The sequence below is a fragment of the Pleurodeles waltl genome, chromosome 4_2 (genome assembly GCF_031143425.1).
Source record: "Pleurodeles waltl isolate 20211129_DDA chromosome 4_2, aPleWal1.hap1.20221129, whole genome shotgun sequence".
Taxonomy (NCBI): domain Eukaryota; kingdom Metazoa; phylum Chordata; class Amphibia; order Caudata; family Salamandridae; genus Pleurodeles; species Pleurodeles waltl.
This window is the reverse complement of record NC_090443.1, coordinates 746,446,146-746,465,185: the sequence shown is the minus strand read 5'-3', so window position 1 is coordinate 746,465,185 and position 19,040 is coordinate 746,446,146. Positions and strand designations below refer to the sequence as shown.

The 19,040-nt window shown below is 46.6% G+C and overlaps 1 protein-coding gene across 1 annotated transcript in view; it reads right to left on the bottom strand.

Annotated features, from left to right (window-relative positions):
* The window catches only part of SLC25A24 (solute carrier family 25 member 24), a 253,836-nt gene that overhangs the window by 93,361 nt on the left and 141,435 nt on the right, over nt 1–19,040 (bottom strand). Inside the window, exons 6-7 of the mRNA XM_069232406.1 lie at nt 9,400–9,549; nt 5,045–5,152 (exon numbers count right to left, since the gene is read on the bottom strand). Coding sequence (XP_069088507.1) covers nt 5,045–5,152; nt 9,400–9,549 — 258 coding nt within the window. The remainder of the gene's footprint in view (nt 1–5,044; nt 5,153–9,399; nt 9,550–19,040) is intronic.

The following is a 19,040-nucleotide window of genomic DNA, read 5'->3' as shown; positions in this document are numbered from 1 at the left end:
CTGAACTATATCGGAGAGACTCCCCTGATGCTGGGCCCACTGGAACTTCATGTCCCACTGTACAGCCTGCATATGTCATCTGGCATGTGTCACTAGCAGGATGCAGGAGGCCATGAGACCAAGCAGTCTAAGAGTCATTCTCACTGAAATCCAGGATATAGGCTGAAACACTTGTATCATAGCCTAAAGTTTCTGGATGCGCCACTCGTGAGGAGAAGTCCGAATCTGTACTGTGCCCAGAACAGCTCAGATGAAAGGGAGCATCAAAGCGGGAGTCATGTGTGCCTTTGGCGTATTTAGAGTGAACCTCAGCGAATGCAAGAAGTCAGCTGTAGTCTGAAGGTGGGAGACAACAGCCTGGGGCAAGCAGTCTCCAACAGTCAGTCGTTGTGCTATGGGGAGACTGAAACCTCTGACCTGCGCAGATGAGCTGCGACTACCGCCATCACTTTAGTGAACATTCGAGGGGTGCTGGTAAGGCCAAAATGGAGCTGGGTGAACTAAAAGTGCTTGTGGCCTACCGTGAACCACAAGTAACGTCTGTGGGCGCGCAGGATGGGGATATGAAAATAAGCGTCCTGCAAGACCAATGCTACCAGCCAGTCTCCTGGGTCCAGGACAGATAAAACCAGAGCCAGAGTGAGCATTTTGAACTTCTCCTTCAGGAGGAAGAGATTCAGGGCCTGAAGGACTAGGATAGGGCTGAGGCCCTTGTCTTTTTGGGCACCAGAAAGTAGCGGGAATAACAACCACGGCCTGCTTCTGGCACAGGGACCCTCTCTATGGCTTCCTTGGCCAAGTGAGCTGTAACCTCTTTGCAGAGGAGTCCCAAGTGATCCTCCGTCATCCAATCATAGGATTATGATCAGATGGATGAACTGGAGAATATATGGAGGTGTAGTCTCTAGGGAGAGGGGGTAGCCCCTTCGGACTATCTGCAAAACCCAACTGTCTGACGTGATGGACTGCCAGCAGAGGAGGTGATGGCAAATCCTGCCTCTGACTTGTCTCTGGTGGGGAATCATCAAACTAGGAAGGTCTGGAGGAAGCTGCAGGGGGTGCGGGTTTTTGACTGTTGGGATCGCTGGCTCCCTGATCCACGAAGACGGTGGTTCCCACGTCCCAGCAATGCAGAGTCTGGACAGCATGCACAGCACAGTGGCTGGGGGGAACAGACATCGAGAAGCAGACTGAGGGGGGCGAGGGGCAGCTGCGAGGCCCAAGGACCTGGCTGTAGCATGAAATCCCTAAAGTGCTTGAGTACAGAATCTGCTTGGTCTCCGAAGAGACAGGTGCCATCAAAGGGCATGTTCATAAGGGTAGATTGTACATCCCCTGTAAAGCCAGGCATTCTCAACCAGGCAGGGTGTCTCAGGGCCACTGTCAATGCAACCGCTCTGCCCAGTGAGTCGATCGTGTCCAGTCCCCATTTGACTGTGAACTTTGATGTGTCCCTCCCAAAAGCAACACTTTGAGGAAGTACAGCCCGGGCCTCCTCCGGGACCTGTGGCACCACTTGCGCAACTGCATCCCATAGGTATAATAGCCCAAAAGACATGCGGTGTTCACGGACCACAATCCCAGGCTAGAGGAAGAAAATATCTTCTTTCCAAGTCGATCAAGCCTCTTGGATTTCCCATGGGGGGTACGGAAGGGGACATGCCCTGGGACACAGAGAATTGGTTAACCAAGCTCTCAGGGATGGGGTGTTGTGTCAGGAACGCTGGGTCAGTTGGATCAGGTCGATGGCAGTGAGCAATAGTCCTGTTCACCGGAGGCCTGTACTGGGTTTGGACCAGGTACCCAGCAGGATATCAGTAAGGGCTTCATTAAAGGCAGGAGGGATTCAGAGGATGAAGCACCTCTGTCAGGATGTTAGTCCTGACTGCCACTGAAGGCAGCTCGAGGCCCAAGACCTTGGTCGCTCTTTGCACCGCCATGGAATAGGAGCCACAGTGGGGGGAGAAAGCATGTCAGTGTCTGGAGAAGTGTCCAGACCACTGGCTTCAGCCAAGTCCATTCGTCAGTCCAAAGGGTCTTCGAGCTGGTGTTCTAGAGTCCAGTAACCCCTCCCATTCCTCACAGTACCCCAACCAATAAGATCAAGGATCATGATCTGACACAGGAGGCAAGGCCCATGTCGAAATCAGAGTCCCTCAGTGCCAATCCGACTTAGTGTCAGAGTCGACAATGAGGACCGGGTCGATGCCACCCTGGGGATGGGCGGCGGTGAGAGCGTTGATGTCAGAACCGGCATTGGGGTAGGTTGAGGTAGCACGACCAACGCCGGTTCAGATCCTGGAACGGATCCATGGGTGCCCGTGGAGCTGAGGCTGAAGCTGATGGTGTTGAACCCAAGGGGGCCCCGTTGAACCCCAGAAGATGCACCAGTGGAGTCAGAATGCCCAAAAATGAGGCGCATGGCCTCATAAAACTCTCTGAGTTGGGCAGGTTTTACTCCGGCTCCCGGAAACTCAGGGAAGCGCAGAGCCAACCCACACGCATGCTCTGAGGACGCCTGCCTTTCCCTTGTCTCATAAGCCGACAGATGGGGTGAAGTTCAAGAATGTTTGTTATTCTTTGACTTCTTCTTGTGCCTTGACCTACCCAATCATCCCGATTTGGAGAGGGATGACTCTGAGGAGGGGGGTCCGAGACCAATGCCAGGACCTTCCTCTTGACCGAGATCAGGACCTACATGGAGCAGAGTGCAAGGAGCTTTAGGGACTGCTCCCTCAAAGCCTTTGGATTCATGGCCCGGTACTTGGAGCATGACTTCAGGTCTTGGTCGCGCTCCAGACACCACAAGCACATGAGATGCAGATCCGTCATGGACATCACCCGATGACAGGACCCGGAGGGCTTGAACCCTGTCTTACACAGAGACAACCTTGATGCACCAGGAGTGCAGACACTCAAACATCTTCAACAAAAAGTAGAATGAGACCAGTCAAATAGTGACTCAGGGGTAGCTCTTCTTCTTTTATCAGTGCTGGCTGGTGCGTAAAGAAAAGAATTGACGTCAGTGAGCCAAGGTTGCGCCTGTACAGGACCTGCAACATCATGTCAAGTGCAGACTACGGACGAGGAATCGATCAATACCATCTAATCTAATCATCTAAGGGGTACTGCTCGAGAAAAATCTCCGGATCCAGACTGATGCCTGGAGGAAATTCTAAGGTAAGGAATCTGCTACTAGATGTGTCTATCAAGTACATATAACCATGGACTAGAGATTTAAAAAAAGTCACAAAGTTTAAGCTTTGTGGGTCGAGTGAGCCTTCCATCTCTCCGAGGACAAAAAGGATGTACCCGCTCAGAGTGGTGATTATAATCTCTCAAACGTTCTTGTGAATAATTCCTTTTAACTGCTCACTGGTGTGGCAGAGAAGTGTTGCTTACAATACACATTTTCAGTTGAGTACTGCAAAGCTGAAACCAGGCAACTGATTTATGCAGCCTATCAGAAAGCATATAAATTCAAGCACTTCAAAATACTTTTAGTGTTTCTCTCACAATTTTAAATGCAGATGATGGGAGTTCAGAAATAGGTCATAGCTATTCACTTAAAATTCTCAAGTCACAGTTAATAATTTTCAATGTTTTTGCATCTTTTAGTATCAATTTCTCTAATACATGTATGGTGGAAGATTGTGGAGTTAACAGGGTCCACATGAATTTACATTACAGAATCCAGAATGTAACGTTTAATGACAAGGGTCAGGGACAGCAAATTATAGGCATAAAGATTTGGAAAGTTCAAATATATTTCCTAAGTCAAATCGAACTACAACCTGACAGACCATGCCGGCTGTTTTATTATTTGAGACGTGGAATTACACTATGGCAATGAACTCATTAAACTGACACTGTCTCTCAAAGGCAGAAATAATGAAGACTAGATTATAAGCCCACTGAGAATGTGACTGTTAGTAGTGTACTGAATATTATTACAGAGAGGCCATATGCTAGTAATTAATATTGCAATTAATTGATTAAAGTGTGAAATATAATGCTTTAACTCTATTAGTGTAATCCCCAAATAAGTTACACAAGCACGTAGATAGTCTCCCATCAGCCCTATACCTACTTTTTTTAAATGTGACCACCAGATGCACAGTCAGATTTGGAAGAAAATTTCCTAAACTTTTAATATGGGCTTAGTTTTAAACATTTCCTTTTTATGGGCGAGCACAAAGTGCTCCGCCCATTCTATTATCTTTCTTTGGGCTTGAAACCACGCCCAGGCCACATCAGTCACTTACATTGGTTCGTGGGCTTGCCTTTTAAAATCCGCTTGCTTTCATTTGTGAAAGGCACACATACGTCATGTCTTTTCCGGTGTTTAGCCCACCTACACAGCACCGGTAAAGTACCAAAAACATACTATGCTCGATGTTTTCAGCCTGGAGTCCGGACTTCTTTATCTAATTATTTTCCACGCAGCGCGATCGCGCTACATTTTACATAGCGCGATCACGCTTTGTGTTTTTTTGCTTTACAACACTAATAGCTCTAACTCAAACAAATGCGAGACCTGTTGCATTGAAAATGCTTGTTGTACACTGTAAGTAATGAGTGTTGTTTTAAACACGTTGACTTTGTACCCGTTCAATTTATTAATACTTTTTAATACAGTGCTTTACCAATGCCTGATTGCTGCACTAACTGTATTAACTTTGACCTGACAGTACGTGTTAGAATTACGTTTTAGGTCTTTACTAAAAAAAAAAAAAAAAGTTATTGCAGGTTATGGGTAATAAGAAACATCTGTGTTGGAACAGATACTCACAACTAAATAGCAAAGGATTTTTGCTCCATAAACCAACAGAAATTTAAGGTTTACATTTGTGAGTGGAAAGTTTTGTAAAGATAACTTTTACTTCAGTCTTGATATGAAAATGTTACATTTTAAGCTGTTTGTAAACCATTTTTATGGTACATCTCAGTATAACGTTGTAAGCGTAAGAATCGTTAAGGTGATAGCCATGAACAGTCATAGTAGAAATGGAATGTATTGCAAAACTTTAGAAACGCTACTCACCTCCATTGGGTAAATTGAAGTCTGTGCCGTAGCTCCAGCCAAAGATCCAGCTACAAATCTTTCAGCCGCTCCTACTGTTCCATCTTTTGAGGCAAACAATTTCTTATACTGAAAATGAAAAAAGCCAATAAGCCATTCGGTGTTAAGTTTACATAACCACAAATTACAGTTCTACCTTAGAAATCTATGGATTTTTCACAGACCACCACTAATAGCCCTAGGGATATTCAATACAAATGATATTGTACAGCACACCTAGGTCACAACCAAAACTTACCAACAACTGTAAATACAAGACAATGACTTGGGGATCAATCCGACCACATTCTATGACCGAACAAAAGGCCCATCTCTCCATGCAGCTTTATTCGAGGGTATGTGGAATGACAAATACCACGTTTTAGTGTGCAGTGAAAACAACTCACATGTGCGTTTCTCTCAAGCAGCCACCAATACACTGCCCGTCACCTTACGAGGCCTGAATTCTTGTAAAAGCCTCTAAACCAGAACACTAACATATCTTATAAGATGGTTGCGGTTAATTGAAAACTCGACACCTTTCTTATCTGTCCCACAAATTTAAGACTATGAATTTGGGCTGAACTGGTATTTAGAGTTTGGCAGACAGGGACATCCATCAAACCCTAAATAACCATTTATATCTTACTATTGCTAATCTAGGTTCAAATTATTTCTTAGTTGCAGAGCTATGGGTGCCGTATTTTGTATTGTAAACAATGCATATAATGCTGATCCCTTTTTATTTCACTGTCCATATCTAGGAAGAACTTAATGAGAAGTTAATTATACAGACATTTAAACAAGGTGAGAAGCAGATGAGACTTTCTCAGTGGCAGCTCTAGAATTCTCTATAACATGGGTACTCACAAACTTTTTCTCAGGGGCCAAAATTGCAGTATGGTTTGCAGCCGAGGGCCGCACTGAAGTGACAGCGGGGGTGAGGGGGTGGCGGGGCTTATAGGTGGCACTACCACCCCGCCCCCTTTTTCAAAACATTGCTAAACACACACAGTGCCATACACACACAGCGCCATCTGCTCTCACCCCTACCCCAGTAACACACACAGCGCAATCTGCTCTCACCCCTACCCCAGAAACACACACACAGCGCACACACACAGCGCCATCTGCTCTCACCCCTACCCCAGAAACACACACAGCGCAATCTGCTCTCACCCCTACCCCAGTAACACACACAGCGCAATCTGCTCTCACCCCTACCCCAGTAACAAACACACAGCGCACACACACACAGCGGCATCTGCTCTCACCCCTACCCCAGTAACACACACACAGCGCCATCTGCACACAGCGCCATCTGCTCTCACCCCTACCCCAGTAAAACACACAGCGCAATCTGCTCTCACCCCTACCCCAGTAACACACACACAGTGCCATTTGCTCTCACCCCTACCCCAGTAACACACACAGCGCATCTGCTCTCACCCCTACCCCAGTAACACCCACACACAGCGCACACACACTGCGCCATCTGCTCTCACCCCTACCCCAGTAACACACACAGCGCCATCTGCTTTCACCCCTACCCCAGTAACACACACACACTGCGCACACACACAGCGCAATCTGCTCTCACCCCTACCCCAGTAACACACACACTACATTAAAAACAAATAAATAAATAACCAAAGAGCCTTACTGCCTCAATAAAGCACTGTAAAGATGCCACAAATGTAGAACGGCAGGCAGGCAGGCAGGCGGGCAGCAGACGTGGAGCCGGTGACAGGAAGCAGACAAAAAAGCCCCGTAAAAGTTAGCTGCAAGAGCTAACTTTTATGGGGCTTTGGCTTCCAGGATCGTCACGGAAACGCCATAAATAATGGCCGCCATAGGTAAACATAGAGGAGGGCCGCGGGAGCATGCGCAAAGAAGCCACGATTGCGCATGCTCCCGCGGCCCTCTTCTATGTTTACCCACTGCAGCCATTATTATATGGCATTTCCTGTACGTGTCCACGGGCCGCCAAGGAAGGTCCGTGGGGCCGCGGGCGGCCCACGGGCCGTACTTTGAGTAACGTCGCTCTAGAACGTACATACAGGGAACACCTGATCAGAGACATTCTGCCAGGTTTAAATAAAAATGGCTGCACACAAAAAAAAAAAAAAACACTACATTACAGACATTAGCCAAATAATCATTCACTTCTACGCAGCCCTTTGTTGATAAAGCACTAGAATGTCAGAATTACATTCTCATCATGTCAAAGGGCAAAACTGTGACCATGGTGTACAGTTGAAAAGGTAAACGTGGCGAGAGGTCAGGGAGTCCGAGTCACCTGCCAGGTGCATCTAGAAAGACCAAGAGCAGTGAGAAGACCAATGGATGATGAAGGTAGTCTTCCATCTTGAATGAGGTTACTCTAATTCCTCATTACCTTGTTGAGAGAGTGGCCATCTGTGCACAATCTCCTTCAGTCGTCTTGTTCAGTAACAGGAAATATGGAACATGACAAGCATGTAAAATACCCAGGTTCAGCGTTTTATCAATCAGCCTGTACATAACGCTCTTGAAGAATCTGGAACCTGGCCAGCTATAAAAAGTGTCATAAGGCACGAGAACACTTCTCAAATCTGGAAGACGATCTCATGTCGGCTTCGGGTATACTTGGAAATCAGCAATAATGAAGCCTCAGTGCAACATATTTTAATGGTAATATCTGTTATAGTGCAATACCCAATACTAGTTCTCGCAAGGGTTCCTCGTGCTAACAAAGAATTAAAGTTCCCTGAGATTCGTAGTCTTGTTTGTGCTGTGGAAGTGTGTGCATTCACAAATGTTTCTGCTAACTTCGAAAACTAAGACTTCACAACGCAGGTACTAAAATCTCTTAGCGGTGTCCTGCCATGCTACCATGTCCATCTACACCAAACTATGTAACTCAATGAGCAATAGAAAGAAAGCCAATAATATTAATCTGCAAGAAGCTCTAAGTGGTTCTGCGACACTTGATTGCTGCAACTCAACATCTGCAACTAAAAGACTGTTCATTAGGAGCTTCACTAACCCTTACCGTGACATGGGCAGATTAGACAAAGCGTCTGTCATTCTTACCTCATGCTCTAAATGCATTTCAATCATAACGTATGGCCTGCTTGGTATTGGTAAATACTGAATGCTCCATAGCAACTTACTAGTCAGTAGCTGATTACAAAGACTGCAGAGTTAACTGACCCATCTTATTAGTTGCTGTGTAAGAAGCAATGCAGCCTATTACAGAAAGTACATTTATTTGTGGGTCCTTGCAACTAAAGGTAAAACACCTAGGAAATGTCTAACCTGTTCAGATGTTACTACATTTAGAACAAAAAACACCCTGAAAAATGGGCCAACATCTATAAGGTTTGTTGTGTAAACCATGGTGTGAGAAGAAAATGCAGATATCTGCACAGGTCACAAAAATAACAAAGTCGACAGAAATATCTATTTGACCATTTGATGGGTAAGGTGATAAACTAGGCCATTAGTATGCATACAGATATGAACTATTTCAGCCATGTTAGGTGTTTTGTGTACTATACCATGTGCTCCAACCATACTAAGGGTGTGGCATGGGTGAATTTAGGAGTATTAAACACTACAATGAAAACGGCTTCATCGGGCAGCCAAAACCAGTCACCATTCAAGGCTCAGGACAGCTGCACTTCTAACACACTAGCTCAGTGCAGTGTCTATAGTAGGAAAAGAAAGGCTGGACAGTGGCACTACAATGACTGGTAACAGAATCATAAGGTCTTGGGTAAATTTGTTAGGAGATGGCTTTACAAAACCATACTTTATGTCTGGGGTAGATTGGCCAAATAAAATAAAAAAATGATGAGATTTGACACACATGAGTACAGAGTTAATATTGCTTCTCCTTGAAAAGACATAAATGCGTCTAGCCACCCAATACCTTAATGAATCTGGCTCTGAAGACACAAGCTAATGCAGGACACACAATATATTCTTGATCATGAAAGTGTGCAATTTGATATATGCAATTATGTTATCAGAGGCATCTGTTGTGAGAAGGTAGGGAATAAATTGATTTTAAAAATGTGTGTTTGCAAAAATTTACGCAATCAGGTAAGATTACAGATTTGTTCCATTTCAACATCCTTAGCCCATGTTTAACATAGCATGAGTTCATAAAGATTATGGCATGTATACATAATGTTTAGAGAAGTTATTTATGTAGAACTATTGACTGAGAGCTGCTTACAAACAATTTGCAAAAGAATAATTGAGGAAGAAAATGAAGTTCAGACAAACAATTATGTTATGTTTTATTTAAAAAGTGTCAAATACAGTTAATACCTGTGGGAAGATGTTACCTGTTCGTAAGCCCAAAATTTCATGGCAGTTTCTGGTGCAATTTTAAGAACATTGACACCATTTCCTCTCCAAAGTGATCGGATCCCTCCTTCCTTGACCATCTTCTTAAAGCCGTTAGCTAAAGTGAGGTCTGATTTAGCACCATGAACCTAAACAAAAGCCAGAAGAGCACAAACAGATACTTTTCAGGACAACAGCCATCTTCACAGTATGCATTCATTTATTTTCAAAAGCTTCTTAAAGTAGATGTTATTCAGATGCTTGTATCCCTGCCCTCCACAAGCAACATCTCACAGCAAAAGTTGAATCTCAACCTTTGTCTCTTGGCGTGGCTCATTTCAGGACAATGGTGAAACCCACGGCTTCATATCTAATTTCACCCATCTATACTGGTATTGAAGTTGACATTGTACCCAACAGCCTTGTTGTTGAGTTCCTTAGTTTTGTCATTGGTCATTTTTGCTTTGATGATCAAACCAAAATGCTGTCTATTTAATTACATTTGTGAAATGTTTTATTGATGAAATTTGTGAGCGGAATTGTACAAAATTATTTGCAAGGGAAACAGATCTGCCAAAATAACCACCATGAAATTCAAACATTATGTTTAGACATTTGCAGCACTATAGTACCTGCCAAAAGATGCTCTAGCCTTTAAATCAATGTTATTAGTTAGCAGAAGGTTATAACAAATATCCAATAATTTGCCAACAAACCCCAACATTTTTAAAGTTGTAAAAATGATTGAAGTGACCAACCACAGCACACCTGTGACTTCCACATCTCCAAAGTCCTGGACTGGCGCCAGATGGAGGATGCGCAGGCTTGGGACCTGCAACTGCCATCGGATCGTTGGGCTCGCTTGGCCATCCAACATTGAGCACTGCAAGTGTGAGGTGAGAGGGGGCAAAATGCGCACCCGGGAGATGGGGGCTAGTGCAGTGAAAACCCTACAGCGGACACCATCTTCGAGGCCCTCTGACAGCGCAGTGACCTGGTGGGTGCGAGGAGATGGCCCCCTTTGGGGAGTTATCGCCCTTCCCTGCTGGGTTAATTGCCTACAGGCACAGGAATCCCTCTTCCCTCCCATCTTCCAGCTGATGTGGCCTGCTTGTACCCCCCAACCTGCTCCGACTGGACTTTGGGTTGAGGCAGAGGCCAGAGAAGACACAGAGACTACGGCACCCCTTGCCCATCCACTGACATTTGCCTGGCATGGAGGCTGCTTACGAAGGAGCTGTGGAAGGGCTGGCCGCCCCCCATTCCTACATTAGTTGGTCCACTAGTGACGGACCCGAGCAGTTCCCCTACCTGCACCTCCGTGGCCCCCGGGACTGTGAGCTCTGTGGACAGTGACCCCAAATGTACAAACTTTTCCTCAGACGGTGTGCAATGAGGAAGGATGGAGGGCTCATCAATCCAAGCTAGAGTTCGAGGGAAATCGGCACACAGACCACAACAAGGACAATGTCCCACCGCAAATGTGCAAGATCTAGATATCATTGATGTCTAGATATGTTGGTGGATATAAAAAAACAGTTTCCGCTCGGTCGATGTCAAAATTGACCAATTAACAAGTCACATTGACAGCATCAAGGAGAGAGTTGACAAGTACAACAACCGCCTCTATCACCTGGAGGCCCGTACCTCTGCTATGAAGGACACACAAACACCACCTAGGGAGCACCTCCTCTGCATGGATAAGATTCTCAAAGTTATGAAACAGAAGAACGAAGACCTCCAAGCGCGCTCCAGGCACAATAATTTCTGCGTCCTTGGTGTACCAGAATCCACTGCATCGACAAGATGGAGGACTACATGGAACAAATGCTGCTGTCACCGTAGTGGCCTTCATCATGGAGAGAGCCCAATGCTCACTTGGTCCCCGCCCTACTCCGGGTACACCAGCAAGACCAATCATTGCAAGACTGCTTAACTATAGAGACCATGACACAGTACTGAGGCTCACAAAAGAGCCCTGCTCTGTTCAATTTCAGAGCAATGATCTCTCCTTTTTACCCAGACTTCACGCTCGCGGTGCAAGCGGCCCGAAGTGAGTTTTGCCCTGCAAAACGCTGACTCCAGAAAGCTGACATACATTACGCACTACTATACCTGGACAAACTACAAATTCAGGTAGACCTCATCATTTTACTAATCCTAAGGCAGTGCTGAAGTTCTCCTGTCACCTAACCAATTCTAAGGCTAGCCCACGAGCCAGACCTGCCTCCCAGGAAGATGGACATCTAAATGATAATAATTGAGAGGCCCCATGCACCGATACGCACCAACCCTGCTCCACTGCTGATGCTCTGCTCCCGACTACAGGCCCTTAAGTTCCCCCGGTGCCAACTATCGTGATGAACCCCGTTGCTATTACCATCTCATGTCATAATTTGAAGCTCTTTCGCTGTGGAGCTCTTATGCTGTTTTTCGGCCACCTAGTTGTCTCTAACTGGGCAGTTCGCCTGGCTCTTTCTGGCCTCATGGGATGTTTCCCCTTGTATCTTGCAAGTTGATGGGACTGTTTTTGGGAGGGGGAGGGACTGGGTATCCCATCCTTTTTGGGGGGTGAGACTGAAGATGAGTGGCAATGTTGGGTTGTTTGCAAATCCCTGTTTTTTCCTTCCCTGACCCATAGCTGGTGCGGCTTACCACCATTCTATTACATCCATGGATATCCAGGTGATCTGTAACAGTCCCTTACACGCACACGTTACCTCTCAAGATACGGGCTGACCGCCACATGTTGCCTGACCAGGACAAGCCAAACTGGCCCACGCCTACCTTAATAGGCATCAAAATATGCTTCCTAAAAGAACTCCACTTTACCCCCACAACTACCCCCATCCCCCGCCTCCAGACGAGGTGGAATGCTGAAGCATAAATGTTCCTGTTTGCCAGCTAAGCCTGGGGAACTGCTATACTTTTGAAAAGGGTTACCCTGGCGCATGCAGCAGACACCAAGATAAAGAGAGGCGTTCTATAATAGTAGCTGGCACTCTGCATGTGCACCCAGTTACCCTAATTTCCATATATGGCCCAATACTGAAAGTTCAGAGTTCTTTGCAGAGGTATGGTGCCCAACTGCACCATTATCTGGGGAGCCGATTTCTACGTTGTCTTAGATCACCCTACAGATTGCTCTAGCACCTCCAGGCAACCCCACCCCAATGCAGTGGCACAACTCCACATGCTCCTGCGCAACAACTGACTCAATGACGTCTGGAGCATGTTACTTGTATGGAGGACTCCTCTGTGAAAGGAACGTGGTCCAGAATAGACTACTGGGTGCTCACCCGCGATGCTCTCACCTGGGTCACGACTTTGGCACATCTGATTAGCACTCTCTCTGACCAAACCTCGGTTCTGTTAAAGCTGACACCCACCCTCCCCCACAATCTCCCCCTGCTGGCCACCCCAGGGTCCTTTACCTCGACCCGAACGCCCTCCAGGACCTGGCCTTCCGAGATGAAGCCCGACGACAATCATGGACTACTTCACCGACAATAAGGGCTCGGTAGAATCCCCGGCGACACTGAGGGAGGCTTTTTAAGTTTTAATCTGCGGTGTCTGCATAGCAAAACAATCAGGTATTCTCTAAGCGATATGGGTGCAACTCCCTTCACTAGAGGGGGACATCTGAGTCCTCAAGCTTGACTTCTACATAACACGCAATCGACTGGCCCTTGAGCGCATCATAGAGAAACTCCCAGTCTATGATAAGGAGGCTCAGAGAGAAATCTGTTACCTTCATCGTGAAGCGATTGCGCAGCGGTATGGCAAAGGGGATCACCCTGGGGAGACACTGGCAGCTGTTCCGAAAACCCTGGGTCTTCACCTATGTGGTGGAGCTGGTTGATGACAATCCGATTAGCCACACATACCCCAAAGCCCTACTGCAGACCATGAAATTGTTCTACTCTCAGCTATACAGTGCTGTGATCGTACATGAAGCAGAGGCTCTTGCTGCCTACCTGGACAGGATACAACTACTATGGACAGACGCTGCTCAATGCTCATACCTGGACCTCCCTTTCACAGTAGAGGAAGACACCAGGACTTCACTGCCTCACTTCTTCCTTTTACAAGGAGTATGATGCGGTTCCTTACCCCCTTCCCTGCCTCTTCTCTGTGTAAAAGGACTCCCTAGTGGGCAGTATGCTCCCGCCGCAATCCGCAAGGCAGTCATTGCCACAATACTAAAGCCTGATAAGCCAGCAAATTGTTGTGATTCATATTGCCCGTTGTCCATGATCAATGTTGATTACAAAATTTTAGCTAAAGTCCTGGCCAACCGCCTCCTCCCCCTACTGCCAGAGATCATCCACCCACACCGGTCGGGATTCATGCCGGGAGGCTCCACGGCGCAAAACCTTCACAAAAGGTTTGCACTCATGCATGCCATAGACCCTCAGCTGGCCGTGGTTGCTAGTCTACTCAATATCACCAAGGCCTTCAACTGCCCGGAATGGCTGTACTTATTCCATCTTCTCCCACATCTCTGGTTCAGCCCTCGGTTTCTGTGACTGATCCGCCTCCAGTAAAGGCCTCAAACAGCATGTCTCCACCTCAATGGCACAATATAAGCTCCATTTCCAGTTACCCGCGGGACCAGGCATGGGTGCCTCCCATCCCCAGTTGTATTGCCATCATGATGGAGCCATTCATTACCAGCCTGGCTGTGCTAGCACCATACCCACAGGGGACACAACTTTACTGCCAGGTGGATCCTAGTCTCGAACTACCCCCTGTAATGGGCGGACGGCCCTGTCCACTACCTAGGCACCTGACTTAGCCGAGACCTGGGTGAGCTCTGACAGGCAAATTATGGTTGGGCCATTGCCATGGTGGAGGAGTGTGTCCCAGTCTGGTACCAAAAACCAGATCCTTTCCATGACGGAGAGGATAGCCATTGCAAAAATGGTTGTCCTGCATACATTTCTGTATCTTTTCCTCAACCCTCCCTCTCACTATACAGTTCATGAAACAATAACTATCCAGTCTGATCTCCTTGACACGGGCAGGAAAGCAGCCTCTGATTGCATGGGAGACTGGCTTTAACGCACCAGACATGTATTTATAACCATACTGCGCACAATGCCAATACCTACACTTTTGGCTCTATCCCACTTGGTTCCAACCTAACATGGCAGTGAAAGCCGACCATGTAGCTCCCTGCCCATTAACGGCTGTGCTCTATCAACCCCATAGGCCCCTGAGCGCTGAGATTGACACAGTGACCAGTGTTCGCTGGACATGGGATGGCCTGCATTACAGCCCTCAACACTCCTGAATATTTGCTGCCTCTGTGCTGCTTGCGTGGAACCATCACTACCACTGCAGCAGGAAGAGCGTATTAGGTGGTGAGCCCACCAGCAGGGCCTCTACACATTTGGTGACCTTTACCCAACAGATCAATATTTGCCCGCCTTAGAGGCTATCAAAGGCCCCCACTGCTTGATGTCATCCTTTATCATCAAACTTTGTGCGATGTGAAGGGTACTGCACAACATGTTACCAGCTCCACCTCCCCACACTGCAGGCTCTAGAACACCTACTGACAGACCCATCCTCCTGCAAACTGGTCATCCGTCTATATACTACAATGCAGGATAGGGGGCCAGTCTGTGGCTCCACAGCTAAATCAACATGTAACTCTGACCTCAATCCTCCCATTTCAGAAGCACAGTGGCTGTATTGCTGCATCCAGACTGCAGCCCTATCACTCAACTATAGCATAAGAATGCCTCCACTTTAAATTTCTGAATAGGCTTTATTGGACCCCAGTATAACTGCACTGCATGGGCTTAATCATGGAGGCGCTCAGCCTGAGATGTGCCACCCCACAAGCCATATTCCTACACCTTGCTTGGGTCTGCCCACGAGTCGCCAGTTATTGGGTCAAAGTTTATGACGCCGTAGCTCAGATCACTGATCACTCGCCGGCGAGGACAGTACTACTGGGGTTTTTGGGGTATGTCAGATGGCTCACCTCGATGCTTTTGTTACTAGCTAAGAGACGGGCAGCCATTCACTGGGGCAGGCGACCCTCACCCTAGACGGCCTGCTGGCTGTGTGATTGAGCATACTGTTAGTAACACCTATTTCACTACTGGGAGCTCAGGCCTGCGCAATCCCACCCGAAAAGCATTTGGGAACCCCTAGAGCTGTGCCTGCTGCGTAAAGAGCATGGGACTGCTTTGGACACAGAGGGATGTCGGACAGATGCCGGACCGACCATCTTCGCCCCCAGTCCAAGCGGATGCCATCCACCCCCGATTGTTTGCCTACCTTGCACCTGCAGTTGGGACGGGAGCGCTCTGTGGCTTATGTGAATTAGTTGTTGACTTGACTTGGATGTCTCCCTTCTTCAGGTGGTACATTGCCTATGCCAATGGATGACATGTATTGATATTTGCTACCTGTATCTTGTCTTCCCCTCTACGCCGCACATTTCCATCTTCTTTTTTATCTCTTTTATTATTACTTACCCTGCTACTGTTCATTGCATAAATGCCAATAAATACAATTCTAATAAACGGTAATAAAGGGAAAAAACAATAAAAAGAAATACTCTCCCTTAGTAAGTTGTCAATAACATGGAGGGTCTCCTTCTTCCTAAGAAATGCTGGTATATAAGGCCTCAATGTTGAGGCTGAGCATGAGCTTTGAACCTGCATTCTTCATCAGATTTAACATATCGTTGCTATCCTTAACGAATGAGGGCATGCTGATGACTAGTGGCCTTAGAAAGCAATAACCGAACAAGCATAGAGGTTCCAAAATTGATCTGAGACGATGGGCCATCTAGGAGGGGGACAGGGGGACGTCTGGGTTTGTAAATTTTGGTCAAAGTGTAAAAGTAAGTTGTTCTTGGTTACTTTGCTATTAAGAAATCAGCTTCCTTCTTTGTTACCTACCGTTCTGAGTCCTCTAACAAAGTCTTTGTAATGTTGTGCAAAGTTTCATTTGGGATCACTTTCCACGATCAGTTAATTCTTTGGGTCATTCAATCCCTATAGTCAGCAGACCTCTGAATGCGTCCCTTTGTCCACTGGTTTTAGGACTATTTAATCATTGTTGTAAAGTTCATCCAAGGATGTATGTTCCACTCTTGATAAATTAGGAGGATACTCAGGTCTAAGGATTCCACCTTCTTCATTACTACCTATTCAAAGGTCACACCTCCTCAGGAAGCTGGAACTGGAATGTGTTCTTGAGACCAGTCTTAGTAGCCTCTTCCCTTGTAGCCTCCAAATAAGAGGAAACACTACAGTTTGATTTTCCTGAAATATTCTGATAATTCACATCTCAATGACAATCTATTTTAAAAGTAGGGACGAATCTGATACCTCCATTTAGTGTTTGTATCTCTGGGTCTGTAAGGTTAATTTTGGTTAAATTAACCACTAGGTTGTCAACTTGCTTTGTCCTGGCTGATTGTCCTTGTTCTTACTCTGTGTACCTCTGTCTTCGGTCCACTGGACAATCTGAACTCCCACCACCCCCTTCTTTTTCCTCTCCCTCCCCCGAAAAAGGTTGAGGGGTGCTTAAAAAAAAAGGATGTTTTTGTGGTAAACCCCTGGATTTTTTTCGCAAAACAGCATGGTTGTTAGACCAGGCCCCCTTAGGGGGGTCTTCCCCAACACTTCTTGCCTTTACCTCCTGTTTGAACTTAGGACTCGGAGCACTTTACCGCTGCTAATTAGTGCTAAAGTGCATGTGCTTCTCCCCTAAAACATGGTAACATTGGTGTATCCACAATTGGCATATTTAATTTACATGCAAGTCCCTTGTAAAGTGGTATATCATATGCCCAAGGCCTGTAAATTAAATGCTACTAATGGGATTGCAGCACTGGTTGTGCCACCCACCTACGTATCCCAGTAAACATGACTCAGGACTGCCACTGCAGAGCCAGTGAGTGCAGTCTCACTGCCAGCCCACCTTGTCATTTAAAACCTCCTGCCAAGCCTTAAACACCCCTTTTCTTACATAAGTCACCCCTAAAGTAGGCCCTATGCAGCCCACAGGGTAGGTTGCAGTGTAAGTGAAAGGCAGAACATTTACTTTTTATTTTTTCATGTTCTAGTAATGAAAACAATCCCAAAGTCATTTTTCATTACTGTGAGACCTGCCCCTCCTGTAAGCTAGCATTGGGAAACTGTAATTCCTGATCTGTAAGGTGTAGCTGCATCGTGTTTAGTACCATTGGAAAAGTAATACTAAAACCTCTCTACTCGTACAAGTAAATTTATTATTAGTATTTAGAAAATGCCACTTTTAGAAAGTGGGCATTTCTCTGCTCTCACTGGCCTGTGTACCTACAGCCTATGTCCAATATACGCCTGGCTTAGGCTAGGTGACAGCTACACTTCCCTTCAGACACCCACAACACAAGATAATCAACTGCATCTGTATTCATCTACATACTGATGGGTGTTCCTGGGGCGTGGGGGGGAGAGGTTGGGAAGGGCACCCGCTTACATTTCAAAAGGTAGTGGCCAAAGCCCTCACAAAGGGGCTGATTACCCCTACTGATAATCTGGAGCCAGGGCATAGCTTAAAGGGGGACCTGTGCACTTCACAGAAACCTTTTGAAGTCATCCCCCACATCAAAGGCACTTTCTATTGTACGTACTGGTTCTCTGACCCACTCAAATCAGTAAAATGCTGGCCTCAAGGAAACACTGCTGGAGCAAGGACTGCTATGTGCCAGGTTTGCCACTCTGCCAGATTTGACTGTTCCCAGGAACTGCTGTTCTGCTGTGTTCTGCTGCTCTGCTGCCTGCTGATCTTTGCCCTGCAGCTTAAGGACTCAAAGCAACAAGATTTCCATTGCTCGACTCTGACAAACTGTGAACCTTACATCTGTCTTCAACAGCATCCCATTCCCCAGTGCAGACTGACACGTTCTCACTGATAAACTTAGAAGCAGCGTTCCCACTCTCCACTCGCTGTAATCCTCCCACTCAGCTAAGTGCTAGTGGACGCCCCTGAATGACGCTATGTAGTGCAACCTGTCTCCTCGTGCCGCAGCCCCCTCCCTTGTGTGAAGCCACTGACACCCAGACAGAAGGAGAACCTAGTCCGTGTGCTGTATCACAGCCCTGACTCACCGTCCAGCACCGCAGGCCCCGCAACACCCGGACAGCAGGAGCACCTACCCAACCCACATACTCGCAGCGTGACAGCCTCCCTGCACAGCGTGCCCTGTGAGCAAGGCCTGACAGCCACCGCAAGGGGCAACCATCCATATAGGTATTCGAGCGAAAGGGCATGCTAAGCCACGAGCTGTACTCTGAACACTGTACAGCTAAACGTAATTACCGTAAAGACTCGCACACACATCTAGCACTACTTTGATACCGATTCCTGCAACAATTGTATCTTCTGATCTACTGATTGAATTTTTGTCATTTTGGTCTTTATTTATACAGATAAATAAGTTCTATTTTCCTACCCTGGTGTGGAGTCTTTTTGTGGTGTTAAAATTGTGATTACTGGTTGTGTTCTGCACAGATGCTTTACAAATTGCTATTTTAAGTTAAGTCTGCCTGATCTGCGCAAAGCTACCAGAGGGTGAACACAGGTTAATTTAGGTTGTGTATTTGACTTACACAGACTAGGATTATGG